Source organism: Copadichromis virginalis, linkage group LG3 (assembly GCF_057382275.1).
Source record: "Copadichromis virginalis isolate Kocher_CV1m ecotype Utaka linkage group LG3, C_Virginalis_male_GT1.1, whole genome shotgun sequence".
Taxonomy (NCBI): Eukaryota; Metazoa; Chordata; class Actinopteri; order Cichliformes; family Cichlidae; genus Copadichromis; species Copadichromis virginalis.
Genome location: NC_140620.1, coordinates 5,826,178 through 5,853,138, shown reverse-complemented (window position 1 = coordinate 5,853,138; position 26,961 = coordinate 5,826,178). Strand labels below are relative to the sequence as shown.

Here is a 26,961-nt window from a genome sequence, read left to right as displayed (position 1 = left end):
TTTCCACTTTATTCTCAGAAGGACCTTTATGTTAATGTGCTCCCTACACTCCTATGTAGGAAGGACACTTTCAGCAGGAGACAAGGCCAAAGATTTTTGTAAAGCTCCAGTGGATTCAAAGTTCAGAGTTTGCATAAAGGTGGCTTTAATAAAGACACACTTACAAATAAAGTTTTTTTTAAAGCTTTAACTCCAGAACAAACTGGAGAAACTTCTCAACTTTTAGTTTTCAGACGACGGCGCTCTCAACTCAGCACGCTCGCCGTGATGTGTCACTTTGTATCCAGACCTCCTGCTGGATTCTTCTTCATATTTCACACGTCTTTGCAAACTGTGAGGTCGCACACAACAAAACAGAACAACAGAGATGCATCTGTGCGGACGCTGTTTGATCCCAGGGAAATGAATGAATCGGATATCTGATCGGAGACCGAAGCAGAGTAGTGTTACTGGTCAGACTTGTGCCTTATAGAGCTCTTCAAAGTCCTGTTTCACTTTTTTCCACCCAACACACACGCACACACACCTGCAAACTAAATTTAATAAATAAGACGTACAATGTTGTAAGGCAAAGTTGATCATGCACTTGTCACGATAAACAACAACATACATGGCAGCAGAATCACTCCCACCCACCAACCCTTCATATCAAGCTTTCAGATTGTTGCCTGCTGACATCCTGATCTCGTACATCTACCCCCGATTTCTGCAGCAGGGTGAACTCTTTGTTCAGGGGGGTCGAAGCAGCAGGCTGGACCCACTGTGAGGTTTAGACACGCCAACTACAGCTGGAACTGATACAGGACGAGTCAGAGGCTCGGATCCAGCACCCAACTGCTGTGTGCCTCAGGACGTCCCGAGATAGCTCTGCAGCTTCCTTACTGTACTTCTGTCCAAAGAGCAAAGGTCAAAGTCAAACGTAGTGTTTGTAATGTGGAAGTGTCCGGTCTCTTCAATCAGGTTTACAATCTGCAAGACAGAAAGTGAGAGTGGTGGGCACAGGCTGGGTCAAAGTAAAGTCTGCAACTATTAACTATTGTTATACATTACTACTTCATCATTATTATTTCGTCTAAGGTCTAATATTTATTTTAAACAAGCAGATTTCTTTATGCAGTCATCTGCTACAGGCACAGCACGCTCTCAGCTGGCCAATCAGAAGAGAGCTTCGACCTGCGCTAACGTGTTTCCTCAACTGGTCGATTTAAATCGTGTGAATAAAATCTGAGATCTGAAAATCACTGAATTCAGTTTTTACATCTGACACGGATCCCAAACTTTGTAGAAGTGGGTTTGTGTCTGATGGACGTATCGGACACTGCTGACATCAGCTCACCTGTTGCAGTATGTGACCTTCTCTTAGTGTCATTAGTCTTTTATGCAGCTCCACCAGCTCATCCAGGTAAACCTGAAAAGCACACAGCAAAGACGGCTGTCATGATGTAGCAGTGGCTGATGGTAACAAACCCCAAGACATAACAACACTTTCTATATTTCAGAATATTTACTAGTCTACTCCACATTACACGCACTGTTTCTAAAAACCAAAGACACTCGTTCTCACCTTATCACACTCCATGCTTTTGTCTTGCTTGCTCTGCTTGGTGGGACTTTTTACTTCCACTATCTGACAGACAGAAGAGCAAAGAGTCACCCAGGGTCACGCACACACCTGGATACTGTGGCTTTCAATCATGCTGATCTAAGCCAGTATATCACTGATACGATTACCTGGTTATTAGTAGACTTTAATAAGGGCGGGGCCTCACTGCACGACAGCGGGGAATGGGAGGAGCTGTCACTTCTGCTGCCATCACTTAAACTAATCCTAAGTGTGAAGTCACAAAGAATAAAGACATTAAAACTGTTGTCTCAGCTGTTAGCTAAAAACCGCTAACAATGAAAAATCCCCCATCTGAGAGAGTGGGGACGAAGGACGGTCTTTAACATGAAGATGACTCTCGCAGAATCAGTGTCAGGGAGGGGCCTGCTAGATCAGGGGTGTCCAACTCCAGGCCTCGAGGGCCGGTGTCCTGCAGGTTTTAGATCTCACCCTGGGTCAACACACCTGAATCACATGATTAGTTCATTACCAGCCTCTGGAGAACTTCAGGACATCATGAGGAGGTCATTTATCCATTTGAATCAGCTGTGTTGGATCAAGGACACATCTAAAACCTGCAGGACACCGGCCATCGAGGCCTGGAATTGCCCACCCCTGGCATAGATGATAGAAAACCGGTCAACTGTTGGAGACGGAGACGATCTGGTTAAGTTATGCTTTTTGGCCAAGGTTGACGGCACGCCTCCACCAACAGGATGGTGGAGAGAGTTGGAAAGAGCTTACATGAAATACTTGAAAAGTTAGTAAAAGGCACGTTGAAAGAACCTTTAGAAACTGCCCCAAGCAATTTTAACCAAGATTTAAATGGCGGCTCTTCATCATTTTACAGGTTTGTTGTTAAAGGCTGGCTCTACTGCACAAACATGTGAGATACAAAGTAGCCCTCATAATAGCAATATCCTGGTTAAAAGGAATTCATTACCAATGTCTGCACACAGCTCTATGAAACTAAACTAGTGTGCGGTTCAGCCATTCGAAAAGCTGCCCTCGGGTTACTAACCTGTGCTGGTGGTGTGTGAGGTGTGCTGCTCGATCCGTGTCTGAATCCATGTCGTCGTTGTTGTCCTCTGAATCGTCGTCGTCGTCCGAGTGCAGATCCTGCATCACTGACTGCAGCGGGCCAAGCACTGAGTGGAACAGTTCAATAAAGCCTCAGTCATTGCAGTTTAAACCTCAGGAATACAAGCAGAAAGCTGCAGATTGTGACGTTGGTACTGTAAAGCTCAGCAAATGTGGTGATCTGACTTTCAAAGGGAACATGCACACATCTCGAACTCTACATAGCTGACTTACAGCTCTGGTTTTCAATTGTTCTCATTGCTCAGGAAAACAACATGATTCTTTCATGTTCTTCAATCTCAAAATGATTTAGCAGCCTCTCTTACGACGTCTTCAACTTTCTGAACCGACTCAAAGTAAAAGTTTATAAACCAGGGCTGTGCCCGTTTGTTTACAGGCTCAAAGTGATACTTTAAGAAGATTTGTGGTAATAATGTTTCTGATCATTTACACAAAAAGATATTTTCTGCAGCATTTCTAAGTTTGATTAAATGAAGGGCATCCCATGATTGCTTCCAATGAGCTACTGTCACTGATGACACAGTGCCGTTTGCAGCAGCGTGAAAGTGGCACGGCACTGCAACACAGAATAAGTCAAATGTAGTACAGAAACAGGGTTGGTGTTAGTCGTAGTTTGGCCTGGAAACTTTTGTTAAACAGTAACTAAAGTAACTTAACCTTGTGACTCTTTAGGAACCTGCACAATATTTTCACAATAAAACTGAAGACTCTCTTCTACCTGGGATGTTGGGTCATGAGTTGAGCTTTTTAACCTGCTGCTTTGGTCTTGCACCATGTACTGTATCAGTAACTTTCATCCACTGTTTGCTCTTCCTGTCACATGACGTCCTTCAGCCACACTTGGTGGAGTCATTTGTTTACATTTGGGTCACATGACACCAGCAGCTAATATCTCCCCACACACAGCCTGACTGTAGCGCACAGTTTTTTCACCTGAAGGGCTGAAACAGGTTCTTGCATATGTTGCAGAGCACTGTGATTGTTGGAGGTTCCTGAAGTTGCTCCACTGCAGACTGACACATGTGGCTCTCACTCCCAGACATGCCCAGGCTTGTCTCTTAATTGCATGCACTAGGGATCATAACCACCTGGTGTTGCTATAGCAATGATATCTCAGTACGACAGTTTTGTATCACGTAAGAATTTGTACCGGTATGATTGCAGACAATATGATATACACAGCTAGTTAATGCTTCCACTTTACAATAATAAAGCTTATGGTTCATATTAGAATATGTAGGAGGGATCACTCTCCTCAGCCTTCCTGGGAAAGTCTGTGCCAGCGGGCTGGAAATGAGAGTTCGTCCACTGCAGGAGCACGATGTAGAGTGGCTACATAAGATGCAGGTTCAGGCATACCAGGCGAATTCAAGGTCTGGCTATACCAGCATGGTATAGTACCAAGACTCATTGGCAAGTCCTGCATGGGGCGTTAGGGACTCGGGTCCACCCACTTCCAACAATGGGCAATAGCTGAGCCCTGGCTGAGGAGAGGCATGGTCCGAGCCGAGGTCCGGCAGCTAGAGGAGGAAAGCACGGAACTGGGTTTACAAGGAATCTGGACATAGTGGGACCTGTCAAAGCAGACGATTAATTGGCTTTAACTTTGGAGCCTTTCCACATCTTAATATTGCTCCGCTTAGTCTACAAGTCAATGACGGAGGAGCCACAGTGCAGGTTATGTGGGGCGATGGCGCACAGGCTGGAAGAATGCAAGACTACTGTTAGCCAGGGAAGACAGAGATGGCGCCATGACCAGGTCCTGAGACTGAGCAGTACTGTGAGAAAGTAGCATCACACAACACCAACATCAGGTGGCTGGAGGACCCAACAGCAGACCAAAGAACCTCCCAGAAAAAGCCAACATAACAAACACAGACATCCAACAATGACTCCACAATGAAGAGCTGGATAGTACTGGACACCTACTGGCTAAAGAGGCAAACAGCCCTCCAAGAACACCTGGCAGCAGCTGCTGGCTAATCAACCACACACAGTGGTGCTGGACAAGGAGCAGAAGGCTGCAGTTGTGATAGATGTGGCAGTCCCAGCAGAGAGCATGTCAGGAAGGGGAGCAGGAGAAAAACTGGAGCCAACGTAGAAGGTCAAGAACGAAGTGGTCCCAGTAGGAATGAACGCGTTAGGAGCTGTAATCCCTAAAGTGGAAGAGCCAGGCACAACATTTCTCACATGACCGGGTCCACTGCCAGAGACCTCGAGGTCACCGAGATTCAAACTCGTCGACGTCGTTAGCTTAAATCCTACGTAGCCTCGTTCTTGAGGTACTGCATGCACAAACCTGGCTCTCCACCCCAACCATCCGACCAGCGGGGTGATGACAATCAGCCTTTTTACAGCCGAGAGGAAAAACACAACATGCAGAGATATGTCAGGTTTTCATGATCCAGCCATTCATCCTTCCTTCAGTGGGTACTTCTTAACTTCAGTTCCAGACTTTCTCTTTGATATTTGGTCACATTGGGGCCCGATGAATGTAAAAACAAAGAATTACCAGATTTGGTTTTTTACCTTATTTTTGTTTTTAAGAAAAATATCAGCCACATCTGATAAAATTTTATAGAACAGCAGCAGTATAATGTCCTCGTAAGTGGATATCAGGCCCTTGTAGAGCAAAATTTAGTATTTTGGTCTAAATAACCCAAAATGTGATGTCCACATATGTGGACGCCCGGTCCTAGGAGATTAACATGAGCATAACATTTTTCAGGCAAACGCCTCCATGTGTAATTAACATAGAGCCACAGTATTGTTACTGTTTTGTAATCAGCCATAGGCACTAGCACCGACTATTTTAAAGTGTTACTGTTACTAGTAAGCTAACATAAACGAACCAACCCAGTGACATCACATGCTGATGTCGGTAAACGTGTTATATAAACTTAAACTTTAAGCACTTACTTCTTAAATCGAGCTGCACAGACAGCGTTACCTTTGAGAGCAGGGCTCAGTGGTGTAAATTAGCCTTCATACATGTAGAGTTTCATGTCCACTTTAATGATAACAGCTAATTATCTCAAATCGTGAGCATGTTAAATTCCCACCAAGCAGGTTAACGATTATGGTAACTGTGTAACACTTCAGTTTTCTATACATTGGAGTTTTGCTGAGTGCTGTGCATTGTTGTGAATGTCAGCTACATGTGTCGTAGTGAGGAAAGAGGTTGTGTGTCTGCCTGTGTGCAGGGGTGCTGCGTGTCAGCTGGAGGCGGTGAAACAACACTGTTCAATATCGATCCTGCTGCTAAGGAGCGTTTAATCCAACAGGAAATGTTAGTTTTAATTTGTAACAGTGTAGCAACCTTATGACAACCATACCACAGTCTCTACAGGGCACACAATAAGTGTTAGGCTACCACTGTGTACTTGGTGTTACGCTTGCATGACAACAGACTGTTGGATGCATCATTTTGCTTTCTTTGATTTCTACCAGTGAGTGTGATAAGTTTATGTCAGCTGGACCTAAAGTGATGTTAAAAACACTGTTTAAGCTTCACACTGCCAGACTGAATACTTCCACCTGTGTAACACAACAGTTGGACTCACTATAGTCTCGTCACATCCTGACATCACCCCAGCCCTGTCCTCTGTGCATCGTGGAAAGTGACGATGGGAAAACATTCAGACACTTTGTGCTCACGTTAGTTTTCCTCTCCCAGATTCTCCCAACAAGCAGCTGAAGATCTATTAGGATAATTGTTGTTATCACAGTTAATATTCCAGATTTATCTGATTACATCTCAACACCCCACCACCCACCCCCCCTTTGTCCTGTGCTGTTGTTGATTTGTTGAAAAGAAAAGTCATTAAAAAGTGAATTCAATTCTTCTACGGTGCTGATGAGCACACGCATGTGTGCGAGGCGGCTGTTTGCTGAATGGCACTGAACACATGTGCCTGTACAGTTTAAATCATTTGCTCACGATTATGTTTAATTTCACGTGGCACTCATGATATAAATCTAATCACAAAAACAAACAAATCAAAGCGGTGCAGTTTATTGGTTACATCGCTTTGACTGCACGAAGTGTCACGTATGATGTTAGTGTCACTAACAAACAGCACAAACTAAACTTTGTAACTTGTGTGCACGGTCCAAGTCGGTTACCTTGTCGTTTGTGGGGTGTGGGAGCAAAGCTTGAACTGGAGCTGGAACCCGCTGGACTGGGCTGCTCAGACTGGGAGGAAGAAGAGAGACAGGCAGCGATTAATGATAAAAATATGACTCAAACTGCTGTTTGACTGAATGTGGCGGTTCTGCAAACACAGAAGCAAATGAATACTATTCGAGCCCCGGCTCCGACAGTCTCGGTCGTTGTATCCTTGGGCCGTTGCCTACTGGTGGTGGTCAGAGGGCCCGGTGGCACCAGTGTCCAACACCATCGCCTCTGTCAGTGCCCCCCAGGGTGGCTGTGGCTACAATGTAGCTGCCATCACCAGTGTGTGAATGGGTGGATGACTGGATGTGTAAAGTGCTTTGGGGTCCTTAGGGACTAGAAAAGCGCTGTACAAATACAGGCCATTTACCATTTACTGTTATTATTATGTATGTGCTGAAAGAAGACCAAACCCAGCAGGAGTGGACCAACCTGGACTCACCAGTGTTCCCACTCTGAACACGTTCGGCTTTCAAACCACCTCCAAGGGACAGGAATTAAGAGTTACAGTGAGGGGGACTCTCTTTATTAAAAATATGTTTATTTATCAAGGTTTGTATTTATTTTCAACAAATACAAACATAAAACAAACGAGGCTGCAGAGAGCACTGGATGTCTTTTTCCAACTAATGTCAAAACTATCTGTCCTGACATTAGTTGGACAAAGAAAAGCTCCAACAGGAGGTTTCATAGTGCCATCCATCGTCTGTTGGGTCGGCAAAGCATCAAGAGAAAATTCGATTTCTGTGTAAATGTTCAAGGTTGAAGCAGTACCTTTTATAACAGCACACACAGTTCACATGAAACAGTGTGTGCTAACATTTCCATACAGTCCTTCCCTTCATGTCCATGTTTGTGTTTGACACGTCTGTAGTTTGGATTCATAAAAGCCAAAAATGAAAATTGTTCTTTTAAACCCTTTCTTGAAGCAGCATCTGCCCACAGGCAGCAGAGGCTCACACAGCCCAGAGTGAGGATGTTTGACTCTTTCAGATCGACTGAGATGTGGACTTAAACAATGACAGTGCACGTTTAAACGTGTTTCAATGTACATGCACAGATACATAAGGAAACCTTCACAGTGCAAAACATGGTGAGGAGAAACGTGAGAGAAAGAGCGCACAGCTGCTCTGCTGGTTTACAGGCTTCTTCAAAGTGTCATAAATCTGACCGGCACTCCTGTTTACGGCTTTTGTTCTCCTTTACTCCAAGTAAGCAAACCCAATCACATCAAGAGACAATAAACCGACAGCACATCCAGGAAACTGTCTGACGGTCTAGTTTAGAAACCATGGGGAACAAAGTGGGAAAAGTTGATGCCTGCAGCCGCTCTCACATCCACAGCTCGCAGCGCTCTGCCTCAGCTCTGCTCCTCACGCTCGAACCATCCGATTCATCTGCTCTGGATTTCCTCTGATTAGTTCCCAACAATGGGTTCAGCTACAGTTCCCCCGCTGCTCTGCACAGCGAGCAACCCGCTCGCTCCTCCACGCGTCCACTGTCACAGATCAATATCCCATCTGTGATCTGTTCAGCCTACAATAATGAATCCCGCTAACCTGCAAAGCTAATGACAACAGATGGCTGGCACTCATTTCAGTTTGAAAATAAGAGTGAGAGGATTGTCCACAGCAGCAGACGACATCTCATGAAGAGCAAACAAATCTGGGATGTGATTAAAACAGCTGAATGTAGAAAAACACTGCACAGACTCAGGATAACATGAATACTGTCATTCAAAATAAAGATATTATTTTTATCATGTTTGAATTTTTAGACACTCTTCCATAATTAAATGTTCTTCGTGCTGTGTGATGATGATGAGTGGACACTTAAATCAAATAGATGATAAACTTTCTTTTACTAAATTTATCTGTCACCAGAACGTCACCAGTGTGACATCGTCAGCATCCTGAGACACCAGCATCTCTGTGGGGTCCTGACCATCCAGCACAAAGCGCCTCGACGATGCGGCGCCATGGAAATAAAACTGATTCGTTTTAAACAGACGTGTGCTGGTCGGAGGCCACACCCAGTTTCCCTTCCTTCATGTCATCACCTCGTCCGCGTTTCCTTCTCTGCCGTTTTTATCCGAGCACTCGCTCCCAAACTCTGAGATCAAAGATGAAGCAATGGGAGCGCTGGGCTGTGTCGCCTCAGGCCCACCAGGGTTGCTAGCCTGGGCACAATCAAATGCCTGGAATTTGTCAGCCCACATGCTTTTTACAACCAGTAGCTGCAGCAGCCCCCACCCCAAAGCTACTTTCATGACAAAAACACAGGTTTCGGTGCCACTCTGTGAGAACTCCTTTGACTAACCACGCGGCAGAGAACGATGCATGAAAGAGCTGCACTTCATACAATCACTGACAACAGAAATAAAAACTGCTGCAGAAAGAAATGCTGTGAAGCACAAACACGCAGCCATTTGATTCTTTCAAAGCTAAAAGAATTAAAGAGGAGCTGTGCTATTTACGGCCCTCGTTTCTCCTCAGGTGCCGTAAAACCATAAATCTTTCTCGTCTGTGATTTGGCTTTAAAACTTCTTTATGGGGAGGCTCTCTGCAAACCAGCGTGGGCATGGCAACAAGGTCAAATGTCAGCCTGTTCATGAAGCTGCAGCATTTTCCTAATTTGGCTCACGGGTTTGAAGAAGACGCAGACACTCTGTTAGACACTCGACATCTTCATCATCAGCTGTTTGCTCCCAAACCAATCAATGTGCAGACGAACGCACCAGAACTTCCATCAGGTTTACTGGTGGAAGTTACCAGTAGATGAGCTCATTCCCAGCTGTAACGACAGTAAAGCGTCACGTTTACTCACATCCGATCTGGCAGACTGGTCCTCCATATCAGAGTCATTAGCATCGACCAGGTCCTGGAATGGCGGCAGCGTGGACACGCTCCTGAGGTCTGCATCCTCGCTTTCTGCTCGTAGCTTACTGCTGTGCAGCTGCGATCTGTCTCTCAGTAGTTTCTTATCCAAACACGGACCGTCCAACTCTGAAATCTGCATTTCCGAGGAATTCACAAACCCCTTTTTGCGTCTTTTGGTCCCGTGATCGTCACCTTCGAGGCCGGACAAGCGCTTGTTTAACCTCGACGCATGAGTTATCCCCTCAGTCCTACGCTCCTTAGACAAAGACTTGGGCTGCTTGAAGCCCATCTTAGGATTGATCTCTCTAAGTGGCTGGTTCTCTTTGGGTTTCCTGGAAGATTCTTTGGGGGCTTTTCCGGGTTCCCAGCCCGAGTCCCTGAAGGCACTTTTGGGGTCTTTTAAATCTTTTGGGGTCTTGTCTATATGGTCCTTAAATGGCTTGTGGAGTTTGGAGATGCTGCTGTTGTCAGAGCTGGTGGTTGTGGCCATGATGAGGAAAGTGTTTCCTGTAGAGCCATCCTGCAGATTGAAACAAACACAGGAGATCAGATAGTAGCGTCGGATATTTAAGTAGCTGGAGATGAAAAGTGACATCAAGCAAAACAATAACAGAAGAGAAAGAAAGACTGAAGCTACACGGGAAAAACACGTAAAGCTCAGAGTGTTCAGGCACAAGGCAAAGGGAAGCTCCTCGCGCTGTCAGGGCGCTAATGAGACCATACCGCTGTCAGCTGATACAGTATCGAACACGCCACCGATTTTACAAGCAAAGATGTTTTTAAAGGTGCCGTGGACATGAAACCCACTCAGTCCACACATGCAAAGACATCATACACGTGCACATATTAAGTTATGCATAGTAATGAAAAACAATGCAGGGAAAAGTGCTGAACACACTAACTGAAACTTGTACAAAAACCTTTATTGATAGTACAGCTTCAAGACGCCTCCTTTATGAAGGAAGCAGTCACACTGCTCAGGTGTGGTTTCGTCCCAGTCTGTGGGATCATAATCTGAACAGGTGATTGGCTCTAATCCCAACTGTCCCTCACGCTGATGTTGAAACCAAAGCTGATTGGGCGAAACAAAAACACAAAGTGTGGAACAGATCAGCTGATTCTGTTTGCTAATGTGTTGCTAATATCTTTCTACATTTTCTTAGTTTAAACCAAGTTTTTCTGAGTAAATATGAGTTCTAAATCAGTGCATTCTGTTTTTATTTACATTTCACGCAGTGTCCCAATATTGGCTGACAAACACTGCAATGATCAACTGTACAGCGAAACACTGATGCTGTGTTACTGTAAAACACTAAATATCTGTTTCTTTGTCCACAAACATCCACACGGGTAAATCTTCGGCCCCTGACATTCTGATGTACGTCAGATATTATAAAGTGGATCCAAACAATCTCAGAAAAATGAGGGACGTTCCTGGCCACTCATTTCTAAGCCGACTAAACGAGGAAAGCCAAACGGCTGCTGTGAAACTAAGAAACACTGCAACACACTGTGGGTTCAGTTTGAGGGCTGTATAATGGACAAACACTGTAAATGCTGCTCAGCTGTGTGGCGTCTCACATCGTGCATGATGAACACGTTATCCTCCAACACCAGACTAAACCCAGAACAGAAACAGGTAACCTGATGGTAACCCTCAGCTGCATCAGAGGCTCCAAACTAACCTGCTGAGGTTGGTTTTAACAGCAGTTGTTCTGGTTTCATGTTCCAGCTATAAAAACATGATTTTGATATCAAGCCATCTTAATTTTAAACTTACCACATACACTGATGTACTCATGCATATACACACAACGGACGATGACATCTTTGCTGCTGAGGAATTATTTTCCCTTTTTCCAATTTTCAAAGTGTTTAAAAAAATGTTTAAAACGTTAAAAAGAAAATATTTCAAACATTAAAGCACAATATGGTACAAAACATTTTGGTTACTAGTAACCAAAATAACACAGGTGGCATAAAAACACTGATTTGAACATTTGTGACCCTCCTGTGGAAGACTGTAGGGTCCAGTCTCTCATCTAAAGGTTAAATATGATGTGAAGATAACTTTCTACTAAAGATGTTCATGCACTATTAAATATGACAAAACGAATACACTGTGGCACATTGTGCTGTGCATTATTAATGATGCACATTGATGCAATTCATAGAAACACCATAAATGATCATCCATTTCCTCTGACGGGTCGTTGCATTAAAATAAATATATCAATAATGACTTTGGTTTGCAGAGCGCCTCACATGAAACCCAAGGACGTGCTAGAAACAGTATAAATGAAAATGTAGTGAAGAAGCCCACAGCTCCCTCACAACAACCGCCTTCTGCAGTTTATCCAAGGAAACACAGAGACATTCCCAAGCCAGCCGAGAAGCAACCTCTCCTGGGACCGCCTCCCAGAAGGCCACGCCCTGAACACCTCACCCCGGCGACAGCTGACTCAAATGGTAAATGGCCTGTATTTATATAGTGCTTTACTAGTCCCTAAGGACCCCAAAGCGCTTTACATATCCAGTCATCCACCCATTCACACACACATTCACACACTGGTGATGGCAGCTACATTGTAGCCACAGCCACCCTGGGGCGCACTGACAGAGGTGAGGCTGCCGGACACTGGCGCCACCGGGCCCTCTGACCACCACCAATAGGCAACGGGTGAAGTGTCTTGCCCAAGGACACAACGATGAGACTGTCCGAGCCGGGGCTCAAACCAGCAACCTTCCGAGTACAAGGCGAACTCCCAACTCTTGAGCCACGATCGCCCTCCTTTCGATGTAGAAGGACATCGACTGCAGTCCGAGTCCCTCTTGAACTCGTCACCCTATCACAAAGCAAAAGCCCACCTTCGGAGAAAGCTCACGTCTTGCATCTGCGATCTCATTCTTTGCACTTCAGCAGTGAGTAACAATAACAGGCCTAGTTTTATAAGCGATGGCTGCTTTGCCATTTGCTGGCAGACGACTGCGTATGGGAGACACAATTTTCTCCCATTGGGCACCAATTAAAGCGTTAACATTAAACAACTAGTTCTTCTGATACGTCTAATGACAGCAGCTCTGATGATTCAGGCACATTCCTGCTAAGAATAGGCCGAAGCACCTCGGTTCAATTCAATTTTATTCATACAGCCAAATCACAACAAGCTTTACATTGTACAGTATATCCTATAATAACAGATACAGAGAAAACTCTTATCCACATACAACACCATCTCAGTTCTGTTCACCACAGCTCAATTATACACATTATGACATAATCATTTTGCCTAGCAACAAGCTTTTAGCATATATAAACTTTACCACCATATTATTATTTATTGATTGATTTTTTTTACTTTTTTAATTAAGTATATCAACTAACAATATTGTAGTTTTAGTGATTCATCTAAAACAAAATAAATAAATTAGTACCAAACACCGGTGCACCCTGGGAGAGGCTCCAGGCCCCGACAGGCCAAAGCGTTTAGTGCAGTACAAGCAGGAATCACCCTGAGGTTTAAAAAACATATTTCATGCTTGTGCTACAACTTTTTTGCAGCAGCTGGTCTTTGCTGCAAAACGAGCGACCTTTGTAGCAGCGGTGCTATAAGCTAGCAAGGTAAAGAGCAGAGACACTGACCTTGGACGCAGTAAAGCCTTTGCTTTTCTTTGTGTCAGAGCTGTTGGGAAGTGTTGCCAGCTTGAGGTGGGAACCAAACAGGGAGGTTGAGCCCTCCTGCATTATCATCACCTGCCAAAGGAAAATCAGCAGCTTAAATGAGCAGAGTTCTTTGCTTTCAGTAAATGTAGAGTGTTCAGTCTCTACCAGGACAGCTGATAATGAATCAGTCATTTACTGAGTAATATCACTGTGTTTGTAGAGTCAAGTACCAGAAAAAAGGACATCAGTAAAGAATGTTCAGCTTTACTGTCAAGCAGCTTGTGTGAGCACTTTTGTACATATTTGTTCTATATTACATCGATTTCATCCCAGTCATCCCAGTGACATCAGTGCCTCACATGTACATGTAACTGACTTGGCTCAAACCCATTCCCATAAAAAAAAAAAAAAAAACTGCATCAAAAACAACAACAACAATCAAAGAAAGAACAACAAAGGATTCTTCACTTGTACAAGTGAAGATGGATATCATGAAGATTTAGAGTAACACATAAATGCCACACAGTTACCAAACACACACAAAACCATATGACCATAGACTATACTGGCTGCACTCGAGGTTCACCTGAAGCACAACAAGTGAGCACCGCTCCAACTGCAACTCCAATTCCCAAACGTTTGATCGAATGCTTATATAGGTCATCATGTGCTACCACATACCCCTCTTCATGAAACGCCTCACGTGGTCTGAAATCTTACTCAAGAACAGAACCCGATTCCTGCCTAGCCTAAACATTTAGCTAATTACGGCTAATCATGAAGTGGACCTGCTGTCATCTTAGATCGCAGTGCAGGGGCGGGGCCGGTGTCCTGCAGGTTACAGAGCTCACCCTGGGTCAACACACCTGAATCACATGACTAGCTCATTACCAGGCCTCTGGAGAACTTCAGGACATGTTGAGGAGGTAAATAAACTGGATTAAAATGAAGTCAGTGCACATGAAAGTCCCAGTGAGGGAATTGAAAAGCTTAGCAAAGGATGGCAAGTTAAAGATGTGTTTATTGAACTCATTATAAACACTTTATCAACATTTTAACAACATAAACCGTTGTTCCACGATTTCTGGCACAGCTTTAAAAAGAAACACATGCTTTATGTTTAGCAACAGCGTTTGATTTTCGTACTGCACATTATAGCAAACATGTCCACTTTGGTCCTGTCCATACACAACCACAGATTTGTGACTTTGTAAAGCTCAACTGTGCTGCTCTGTTATTTTTGGCAAACTCCAGGAAGACAGTCGCACTATGTTAACGTAGATGTAAACGCTCCAGACAAGAAAACAACCAAAACCTCTGCTGGTGTGGAGCAGCAGGGCCGTACATACACTGCCCCGTGAACGCCGTGTTTCCATGACTGCAGGCGTTTTATGTGGATCTGACAGTCGTTCAAGTGCACAATTTAGTAACGGGACACATTTGAAACAACTGGTTTTGACTGAAATCCCTTACATTAAAGTGCTACAACAAAGTTCAACATCTGCAGCAACAATAGCTGCTACATTGTGTCATTGCTGAGGTGGTAACAGTAACAGGGAGGAGGAGTCATGAGCTACAAGCCTGTTAGAAATCTTACCTTTGAGTCTTCTGAACTTCTTTTGTGAGGATTTCGTTGCTGTGAAGGACAACAGAAGAACAGGGTGACAATCTTGGTAAACAGAAAAATACAAACTATTCATTACTATTCATATCTCACATATGCAGGGTAAACTAGTTCAGCCATTGACTGTCCTCTCCAGACTGACTGTAGCACTTCAGCCCACTGTGGGGCCAATCAGAGGCTCCAGACATGTCAAATAAAGTGAATCAATACTGAAGTGCAGTTTTAAAACCCTCAGATTTACTGAGGAACGTAAACTTATGTCATTGCTGTAAAGACTATACACATATACTCCACACATACTACATCCATGATATAAAGCGACAGCCCAGGATGGACCTGGTCTGTCACGCCCTCGTGCCTACCCCTCCAGCTTTCAGTAACTTCCTACGAAACTCCTCTGTTGGATTGTTGAAGGTGAGCTTCTCACAGCGGAGGTGATTGACGGGCGGGTGACCTTCCAGGTGGAGGAACAAGTCATAATCAAAGCGAACTTTCTTCGGTTCTTCCTACGGAGAAGTGGAAGGAAAACCACGAAAGGGACAAACAATAAAAACCCGTCATGCAGCACGTTACCCACATCATGCTCTGTTTTTGACTGCATCATTTAATTAGATTCAATTCAATTTTATTTACACAGCATCAAATCACAGCAAAAGTCGCCTGAAGGTGCTTTATATTGGACAGTAGATACAGAGAAAAATCCAACAGTCATATGACCCCCTATGAGCAGCACTTTGGCGACAGTGGGAAGGAAAAACTCCCTTTTAACAGGAGGGGCGGGGCCATCTGCTGTGACCGGACTACCTTATTCAGATCCCAAACACCCTCTGAAGCCTGAACCATGAAATAACAGACAGAATTTTTTTTTTAATTAATTAATTAAAATTTAAATTTCATATAAACCCTTCATTTTGATTGAATTTGCTACATCTGGCAAAAATGTGTTGTGCAATTTATTTACTTTCTTCAGGGGAAAATAAATAAATCACACTGATTATGTACAAGAACTGTATTTGTTAAATATGATACACGAGGCACTAAGTAAGTACCACAGTAACACAGCAAACTCAAGTCCTGATTGTAATTAAAAAAATAAGTTGAGAAATTTAAGGCAGCTTTCAAATGAACATCCATGTTTTTCCTGGGTTAAGATCAACTTTGATTTTTTGCTTTTGGACTTACTTTTATTATTTTTACTGGCTTTTTTAGTTTGAATCACCATTTGATGAAATGATGACAGTTTGGGTTGAGACGACCTTTGCTCAGGAGTCAGCATCTGTTAGATGTGTTCGAAAGGCTCTCTGCTAGAAAACGTCAAAGAAAATAGAGCCAGTGGAACCAGTAACAAGCTAAAACTCTGGAACAAATGCTGCTTCTGAATTTTGCACCAATAACCAATAATGGAGCTCTTCCAGCACTACAAAATGCACCTTTCTCTCCACTGGATGTGCCAGTTCATGGCTCTGACCCAGTATCTGTGTGGGGTCGTTTAATTTAAATCTCTGCATTCATGACCTACGTTACCAGGTGTCGTCACCCAAAGAGAGAACCAGTTCATCCAGCCTTTACCCTCACATGGCAAAGGTGGCATCGCCTTTAGGCCCAGCTGTGTGTGTGACCTGCTGCTTTGTTAGAGTTGCACACACACCTCTGAGTATGGTAGGCCAGTTTTTTCTCTTTTCCAGCAAAAACACTTTCAAGAGAGCACAACTGAATCACGCGTACACTCCTTCAGTAACGTCGCTGCAGAAGCTTCCACATAATACATAAAATGTTGCAACAGCTTGAAAAGACGTGACTCTTGATAGAAAAATGAAAACAGCTCTGAATGGACACATTTGACAATCAGCCTCTCCAAAGCTGCAGTTCAGGAACGACCTGGTGCAAACCCGACACATGTTCAGAGCATACACAAAAACCCCTTCATGGTTTAGAGGTTCAGGGTCTTACAACAATAGTGCATTACCCACAGACACAAACCCTGGCAGCTGAGTGCTGCTTGTTAAATGTACCTTGTTTCTGAAATAAACTTCGATGGGCAAGATGAAGCCTGCGTATCCAGATTCCTCCACTTTGTACGGTGGATCCTTGCACACTGAAAGAGAAAACTGCTGTTAGACTTCAGCACCAGGAGGCTGACAGTTCACAAAGCTTGCTTTAAATTCATGCAGTTACATGAAATGCAGAGCAGCGCTGAGTGTGCTGCAGCCATCTGGTTGGGTTGCTGGGAGACGGCCGCTCTGACAAACACAAAAAACCCAACCATTACATAAATCACATCCCCTCCACACCTGAACCAGGTGACAGGACTGTATTAAGACTGTTGCTTCATTTATTGTGTCATTAAACACACTAATCCTGCAGCTGTGTTCTCATGAGACCTCATTAACTCAATTTCTGCAGCCTACTCTGATGCATCGATACAGAGAGCGGGCGTCCATTAGAGCCAAAGCCTTAAACACACACGACAAGGCCAAGACGTCCACGCATGCTCGTAGAGGAGCACACGGATCACAGCGGATCCCTCCTGAGTCACAAACTGTACCAATGCAGGAAATGTACTAATTAAGTTACGTGTGCTTATTGAACAAAGGAAGCTTTGCTTAATTCTCAAATATTGTCCGTTTGACACATCACAGCATGCAGCTACGATGGTGATGCGTGTGAATGTGTAGAAATGCTGTACGGATGGATGAGAGTAGAGAAGGACGACATCTTTCTCACATCGTCCCTCTGCTGCCTCCAACATCTTCGTTCCTGAAAATCACATCTTTTCAAATTATTGTTGTTAATAAGTTACAAACTATTTTACTTACTGGTCACGGATCTAATCCAGTAGTCTAGAACTATATCTGTCCATGTATTCATACTATGACAGCAGTGGCACCTCTCAGTGTCCTTGTATACACAGCTATGTGCTCAGTTTGAAAATCCTACATGTGCTCAGGTTTCAGTGGTTTAGGTTGAAAAAGCAGCCATGACCTGATGGAGCACATAATGATTGTTGTGAAACGTTAGCTTCATGCTTTTCAGGATTTTTTTTCCTTCCACACTTTTAAATCTGCAGCTGTTTGACAAAATTAAATGTCACAGCCTTTGTTACCCTCAAAATGAACCAGGATCCTTATTTTAGGACAGATGTGTCATAGACACTAGGCTTGTAACAATACTACAGTTTCAGTTTTAATACCAATACCCAGAAAAATAGCATGGTGAAGAGTATAACTGCATCCTACACCAACAGAAGTAATGGTGAAGACTTTATCTTGAAAATGTCAAGTTGTTACCTTTCAACTAATTCTTTCAAATATAAAGTTGATTTAAATAAAATCAATCCTGGTGGCCTGCAGCGCTCCCCCTCAGCCAAAGACACGAATTTAAAAATCAGAGCTGATTTTCAGAGATGTTGTCCTCCGACCACGAGGTCAGCGGGATTCAAACTCATCTGAGATTTTCAGCAGATACACCTCTGGTATCAAGTTGAAAATCTTAGGTGACCTCCTCCTTGAGTTATCACATTCACAAGACTTTACAAATCCTTGATCCCCGACCTTGACGCTGAGCTCTTTAGAAGAGCACCTATGGCATGAACTTCCCAACCCTACATCCCCTCATTCTTGATGTATCACATCTGGACAAAGTGTGGTATTAGCTGTGTTGAAATGAAGAAGACAGAAAACAGAGTGCTTACTGTGAACGCTCACACCGCTCACTGCCTGGATTTCCAAACTGACCTTTCAGGCAGCTCTTTACATCCTGGTAATTGCTAATAGTTAAACAGCAATGCTGACATGTGCTCCTGCCAGGTTAATATTTATGATAATTTCTTAATACTTTAATACTAGTGAAATGCAAGCTTCACTGATCTCTGGAGATGCCTCTGAAAGGACTGTTCGGTGTTAAAGACAGCTGTTAGCTGCATGCCTGACTTACTGCAGCAGTGCCATGTGAAAACAGCACTGTTTGTATTGATGTTCTTGCAAATATGTACCATTGGAGTCAGTGATTAACATCTGAGTGCCTATTTTTTGACAGCCCTAATAGAGACATTGCTTATGTTTGGAGAACGCAGGGACTGATGTAGACCCCAAAAACACGTCCCCACAGTGAAACGAGGGCGTGGGAGTATTAGGCTGTGGGTATGCTTCAGTCCATCTGGAACTGGAAATCTTGTCAAGGTGGAAGGAATTATCAAGAAAGACACACATGTGATAGTTTGGAAAGAAAAGATCAAGCAGCCAAACCTGGATCTAAGTAATCGCTTTGTCACATTTTCCTTTGTCTGAAAACGCCTGCGTCTCATCTGTTTGTGGGTTTATATTGGTGCTAATGTAGGACCCTTACATTCATACATCCCTGTAAAGAGGCACTTTGACGTTCAATCACTGTTGCTCTACTAGAGACAGTGCTATTAAAACTGTTCCAAAGTACTGACTAAGCCAATCTCAAAGAGCAAGGACCGACCAAAGCTGCACATCAGCATGAAGCTATGGTCCAGCAGGCAACAGTTACTCCTGTTCTCGGATGAACGCTACAAAAAGCTGAGCAAAAGCATTCTTCTTATGTCATGGTGAATCTGATTAGTGCTTATTTATGCACAGACAACACTAATTCATCATGATATTCACCGCAGGTGATGAAGAGTGTCTGTGGTTGACTGAGCAGAGCACCCAACAACAACCCTGCACTCCACCACTCTACACGACCTCTCCTGACTCTACATCACACTAATCAGGTAACAGCAAGACCCTTCGACAAAATGAGGTCAACATTAAGCTCCTGAGCAGCAAGAGCAGAGCAGGGATGAACGCACACGCTAAAGTTTGTGTTGGAGGTCAGTTAGGCCGTACGGGTGGAGAGCCTCAGCAAGTTAAAGGTTCGCATCCTCCTCGCTGCTCGTCGTACCTCTCCCACCCCGCTAGCACACATGCTAATGCAGGTCACATACAGAAGCAGGCTGCATACACACTATATCACATATGTCAGCCTGTTAAGATACACACACCTCCACAGAAACGCACTGAAAGAAACTCCTGATCAAAGGTCTGAGACTAACAGCACACACAGCAGGGTGAAACTTCCACACCTCACCTATAAAACCACCACAGAAGTGTTGGATGCTCAGTGAGCTCCGGGGTGGCAAACTTTAATTCTTGCAAAAGGTTGATCAATTTCCTATTATTTGATCTGATTTTATTAGCGTCAACATCATCAACATGTTTGATGAAGAGCAAACATGATGCAGACGATGTAGGACAACTCGAACATGCCTGAGAAGGACCGTTTACGAAGTTTGGATGAACCTTCAGAGTCGTAAACTGAAATCACAGCAGAGAACACTCAGATCTGATTTATGACAACATCTGCATATCATAATAATGATAACGAAAGTAGCTCCTCAGACGTGTAACTGATGAGTCCGATGAAGAAGGAAGTAATAATGGAGCACATTATGATTCTTTACGTCCAATAAAAGCTGCCAAACCAGTGTTAGAACGAATCTAACATTACGAGAACCATCGAGAAAAAGTGAACAGCAGAAAGAGACAGCAGGTTGGTAACATCAGCTCCAGTCGGTGCTGCTCCTCGATATTAATGTTTTCCATGGGGGGGAATAAAGGATATGCAGGGTGTGATTGAGGTGGGTGATCTGCTGCACCCTCAAACGAAGCAGCCACAAGAAGAAGAAGAAGACGAAGAAGACGAAGAAGAAGAGTGGTTTATTTGTACAGCACCAACGCGCAGTCGATTTAATGTGCTTCATATTTTAGGGTAAAGATCCAACAGACAATCTACGCACGTGGAAACCAAACTACACCACCATCAGAGGTGGGCTTCAGGTGTGCACCAGTACTTCCTGAAACTATTGTCCTCCTGTTACCTCACGAGGTAAGACATGCTGCACTACATCTGCTTACTAGCTATCATGTACTGGATATAACGTCCCAGTATGGAGAGTATGGCTACAACAATGACTTATTATTCAGACTTATGGATATATTCATGTCAAAAAGGTTAACAAGTAATAATAAATGAATGCATAGGCTTTCACAGGTTTCAGGCCCTAATAAAACTCCACCAGCAGGCCACGAGTCTCAGAGCGAGTCCTGACTCAGGCCTCGGAGCTTTGTTGTGGGGAGGGACTGTAAAGAAAGACAAATGTTTTATGGTAAGGCCAACTGAGAGGAGTGAAAGAGCTTTCAACAGACACCCCAAATAAATCAAGCTTCAATAAACCACTTCCTCAAACTTCCTTTCATTGATTGAACCGAGGAAGAGTTGGCATTTACAGCCCAGTTCCTGTTCCTTGGAGGTGGCCGCCTTGTTTATCGGCACCTCCTCCTAACCCCATGCTTTCTTGTAAACAACAGCAGCCAGCCTGGAGCTTTCTTTGTGTTTCACCTTCATGAGTGGGAAGCATTTTTGAGGAATCAAGGAACAATACCGGCAAAATCCCGAAGCCCTTCAGTTTCTCAGAGCTTATTTATTTTTCCTCCACGTTACAAACTACACGTTTCACGCAGTTTTCAGGGAGATGAACCATTTTTTTTTATCTTCCAACTTTCCATAAAAGTGACAATTCTCTGAAATATCAAACACCTCTGAAGAGATTCCCTCCATCTGTAGATTAAACGGCACTACAGAATCCAAATGAGGTGCTTAAGCAGCACGAGCCTCTGCTGCCAAAAACAGCACCGCCTTCGCTGCTTCCTAACAACGTCTTTACCTCCATTTGTTCAGACAGCTTTGCCATTTGGCTGTCACCATGGAAACACCTCCATGCTGGCCTGCTAACTAAACAGCAGCAATGATGAAGCGCAACGGCGGCTTTACTCGCCGACTCGGGGAGCTTCTCCGAGCTACACACCCAATCGTTTGGAGAGTGAGAAGAAGTTAGACATGCGCCATCTTTTGGCGTTCTCGCTCTGACTCCCTTCGATGTTTGGATTGATAAGAAAACACTGATGTGCTGACATATGAAGAAGACTATATTGAGAGCACTTAGGATCTGAGATCTTATCAGTGGACCTAGTTTGGTTTGGTATTGCTACACAAGCCAATAAAGACCAGCTGACAACTGTAAACAACAGCAGAGCTACAGGACTGATGTTCAGCACCTTCTACATTTTTGTGGCGTCCCGACAGACCCCAGATATGTCCAGGTGGACATACAAAGCTTATATTTCATTTGACAAGCCAAGTGAAATGGAGACATGTTAAAAGGACGTCCACGTCCATTTAGTCCCCCCCACCTCCAAACCCTCTGGTTTCCAAGGCTACAGTTTATAACCATCTGTAGTAAATACTGCTGCAAAGGTTATCGTATAAATCAGCACACGACCTGCTGCCATTAAAGCAAACTGTTAGTCCTCACTTCAGTTTGTAATTTTAATATCTGCTCGTGACGTCTTTAAATGTCTCCGTTTTATTTCAGTGTGTAGGTGGAGCTTGTGTGGCTGTTTCAGTTAAACTGGAAAGGAACCATGTCAAGAAAAACAGCTGAGCTCAGATCTTTGTGCGAAGCACACAACGTCCAGGTGCAACAACATGTGCTGGTGACTGATCTCTTAGTTGATTAAACAAGGAAAACATTAGACTAACCAACTAGTGTAAAACTAGGAAATACTCAGGTATAAAGTTCAGTTTGAGAACAGTTTAAATGAAAATGTCAAAAATGAATTATAGGCCAGTCAGTGAGCCATCGGGGGGCAGATTAAACTGGAGCAGCAGATCCTGGAAGTCATGTAAGCTGTGAGGCAAGGCCTCCTTGGACTGGACTTGTTTGTCCAACACGCCCCACAGATGCTCGACTGAACTGATATCTGTGGAATCTGAAGCCCAACTCAACACCTTAGACTTGTCCCAGTTGTTCCAGTTTGTGCTACTCAAAGAAGGCACCTTCTCCCACTTCTCCATCATCCTGTCCTGATGCTCAGGTGTCCACTGGTGACCCTTTTGGCAGTAGACGGGGGTCAGCGTGGACATCCTTACTGCTGTGCAGCTCCATGTGCAACAAACTGCGACACGCTGTGTGTTCTGACACGTTTCTATCAGAACCAGCATCAACGTTTTCACCAGTGTGAGCTTCAGTAAGTCACCTGTTGGACTGGCACACACAGGTCAGTCTTTGCACCCCACTGGTTTACTAACACTAACCCTACCTTCATTAGATCACTTTTGATAGATACTGACCAGTGCAGCCTGGGAACATCCCATAGGAGCTGAAGGTTTAGAGATGCAGTAACACAATCTTAAACCCTTATGCTTGCTCATGTTTCCTGCTATTAAAGAGAAAACCTTCACATGCTCCCTGATCTATGCCACTCACCAACAGGTGCATTGATGAAGAGATGACCAGCACCATCACCTCACCCGTCAGTGGTGGATTTCCATATTACCACACTAAGCCTTCTTTTCCACAGTGGCTCTAGTGTGTAGGGCTGTGTCAGCTGGGTGCCGTGTTTCATTAACAGTTAATCTTGTACTTGTACTCCTCTAAAAACTCAACTGTGTGTCACTCCAAGCAGATGATGTCTGCCACTGCTGAACAGGTTGTCAGGATACTACAATTTCAAACTCAGTACTGACACCACAGGGTCGATTCTGACCCCCTCCTGCAACAACACGTGGTGAAGAAGTTGTACCTTCAAAACATTAACTTGTTCATTTTTCAACAAATTTTCCCAGTTATATGTTAGCTTTAACAAAATAACTATTGAAGCTTAAAGGTTTTATTTATTTTACATAATTTCATTACAGATTATTGCGGTAAAATATATTTCAGGATCTACTAATGAACAATGGGCGCAAACAAACAACGCTTTACCATCTACATGACTGAATTATTGTAGAAGAAGAACATAATTAAAATGAGTTTGAATTGGGGTCGGGCGACTGGATGAATATTTCGACTATCGCCGATAGGCTGAGCATACTCAGCCGGATGGTGGACACGTGCATGCTCATGTTAGTCGAGTTTGAGTACTTTGCTCGTACTACACTGATTACATTGCTCTGCAATCAAAAAGTCTGTGGACGCACGAATTTATCGCCCATCGCCGATTATTGGACTGATGATTGTCGGTTGGAAAATTTTTACATATCGCCCAACTTTAGTCTGAATAAAGTCTCTCATTTGTTTCCTAAAATAAAAATAATGATTAAAAAATTTAGACAAAGTACGTGTTATGTATTTAGGATGAGTACAGGATAAGATAACAAAGTTAAATACATTTAGAAGACTATATATTACTTATACTTATATTATATAAGATTATATCATACAGTTTTGGTTTGATTACAGACCAATTTTTGTAATAATTTCATTATTATTATTATGATCATCATTATTAGTAGTAGTAGTAGTAGTAGTAGTAGTAGTATCTGTGTGGCCACCAGTATTGTTTTAGATCAGGGGTGTCAAACATAAGGCCCGGGGACCAGGATCGGTCTAGCAAAGACTTCAGTCTGACCCACTGGACAGCTGTAAACACTGTGAAGGCGTAAACTTGGCATTTTTCTCTACATTTTACAGCTTTTTCCGATAGATAAAGGGCACTGATACTACACTAACATAATAAAACAACAGAGAAACAGTTAAATCTGATAACTGTGTAAATTAAAAATGTCCAGTTTTAGATTTATAGGTCAGTAAGTGAGCTACCAGAACTTTACTAATTTATCTGAGACATTTTCTTAGAATTTAATTCCAAAGAGTCACGCTGACAGATTTCTTTCTTTATCATGTAGAAAAGTTGAGACGTCCTGTTTTCCTTATTTTAAGATACCTCGGAGTCTAACTTCTTTGCACTGACACAAAGGGGAGTTTCACTGATCTGGCCCAGGATAAAGGTGGGCTGTATGAGCTAAATAAGTTCAACATTACTGATCGTCCTTACTGTCTGTGGAGCTATGTGATGAACACTGGGTGGACAGTCTGAAGGTTAACTGTGGGCTTCTCCAAGGTTAGTTGTTTACACTGGTTTGTACTGGTCTGGGAAACGTTTGGAAATTCATAAATGAATGTATGACACACTAAACTATTTATACTTAAATAAAGTTTTGTATGTAGTAATATTATTGTGTCTATTACAGCTACTACTAATGTTATACTAATTACTACTGCTGCTATAAATAAAAAAGATGCATGTAGACACAGACTTCACCTGATTATATGATTATTGTCATCATTGTTATTACTGTATTATAATAAGCCGAAGCACCAGCCTGCACCTCTTCACTCACTAATTTGTGTTGTCTGTTGTTATTTATGTGATTATTGGTGTCAAAACATGAAAAGTGAAACGACACCAGGACGTAACATTACACAGACAACAAGACAGAAAGGACTTTAAGTGAGAACCTGACTCTGCAAACGCTGCACTACAGGTGTGAAATAAATGCACGCACATGAAGAAACAACACACATTAAAAGTATACATATATACACACACACACACATATATATATACATATATGTGTGTGTGTGTGTGTGTGTGTGTGTGTGTGTGTGTGTGTGTGTGTGTGTGTGTGTGATCAATTACAGATGTGAAGCCCTTAACCTCCACCCCTCCACACAAAGCACCAGGGCAGCTCTCCTCACCTCGCTTTGGTTTCGGGAAGCTTTCGTGCAGATGAAAAACCACTTTCTCCACAAAGTGCTGGATGTTGCTGTGCTCTGGTCCTCGCACAAACACCATCCAGTCGTGGGTGAACCCTTCCACCGTGGGTTTCTTTCTGACCTGGGCACGATGACCAAGTTCCAGTTTCACCTGTACAGCACCCTGCAAAGCACAAAGACGCAGGGTTAGCGTTACTAAAGACGGGTCACGGGTCCATGTTTCATGCAGGTGTTTGTTCCTGAAACACTGCAGTCTGCTGCTGTCCAACAACGTCTGTTTCCTCTCAGCTGAAGCAACAGGTACACGCTTACACACGACGAGCTTCAACCTTCGTGTGTCCTGCGCTTTGTTTCCTGAGCTAACGTTACACAACTGTTAAACCGTAACATCGTAAGAATAAAGAGCAAACTTCTCAACAAAGTTGGCATGTCTGCGTTACCGGCCCAGCGACTCCTCTCACTGACTACAGCCGCTCTCCAACACTCTATCGGCGCATTAGCCAAAACGTTTTGGGGGTTTCTCCCGAAAGATTTTCCTCTGTCTGTCTCTGAGGGGAATTTAACATCTCTATTATTTCATGTGGTAGCGGCGCGCTAAGTAGCAGTACAGCCCGAAAACCCTTGTTGCAGAAAAACCCACGGACCCCTCCGGTGTGCCATAAATGTCCACGCGTATAGTGTTTAAACCCGAGCCGGGAACAGCAAAGCACCGTGAGCAGCTACTTACCGAGCTGGCCATAGCTGAGGCCGAGCCTTCCTGTTATTTCATGGAGACTTCGTTTTATATTAAATGAGAGGTGAGTGCAGTTTGCCTATGACGGCCGACATGGTTTCTTAGGGACTCAACTCAGACCCAAGACTTTGAAAGGTTCGCCGGCTGTAAAGCGTCTGTAATGACGTGGACAGTATCCGCTTGGGGCTTTTCAAAGTAAAACACTTGCGGTAAAGATGCACTCCAGGTCCCCACATACCTAACATTCTCCTTATATATATTTCTTTAGATTTGTCTTTCTTTTGTTTTGTCTTTCAGACCATCTCCACGTGTGTTTATTTGAAAAGTTTCAGGTTTCTTAACTACTTTTCGACTTTGTTGTTAGCATATATACACACAGCTGTTTATAATCCTGGCGTGTATGATTTTAACCTGTATATGCATGACCCAGAATGAATCATTTTAATTAGTAAATTACTTTTTTTTTATACCGTTGCCAGCAATCCAGCTGCACAGACATTTACTTCCAACATTAAGCTGTTAATGCAGCTCCAAAGACTTCTCCACTCTGCCAGGATTAAAA

At 43.5% G+C, this 26,961-nt stretch overlaps 1 protein-coding gene across 1 annotated transcript; it reads right to left on the bottom strand.

Moving 5' to 3' along the window:
- Positions 1 to 18: 18 nt before the first annotated feature.
- Positions 19 to 26,538, bottom strand: mllt3 (MLLT3 super elongation complex subunit). Its single transcript, XM_085442678.1, has 13 exons — positions 26,394 to 26,538; positions 25,649 to 25,829; positions 17,058 to 17,140; positions 15,408 to 15,551; positions 15,019 to 15,057; positions 13,401 to 13,511; positions 9,705 to 10,277; positions 6,830 to 6,899; positions 2,625 to 2,751; positions 1,732 to 1,828; positions 1,565 to 1,627; positions 1,337 to 1,408; positions 19 to 969 (listed from the first exon to the last, which is right to left on the bottom strand). Exons 1-13 carry the CDS (start codon positions 26,403 to 26,405, stop codon positions 847 to 849), a joined length of 1,695 nt encoding a protein of 564 aa, XP_085298804.1. The 5' UTR covers positions 26,406 to 26,538; the 3' UTR covers positions 19 to 846.
- Positions 26,539 to 26,961: the final 423 nt, after the last annotated feature.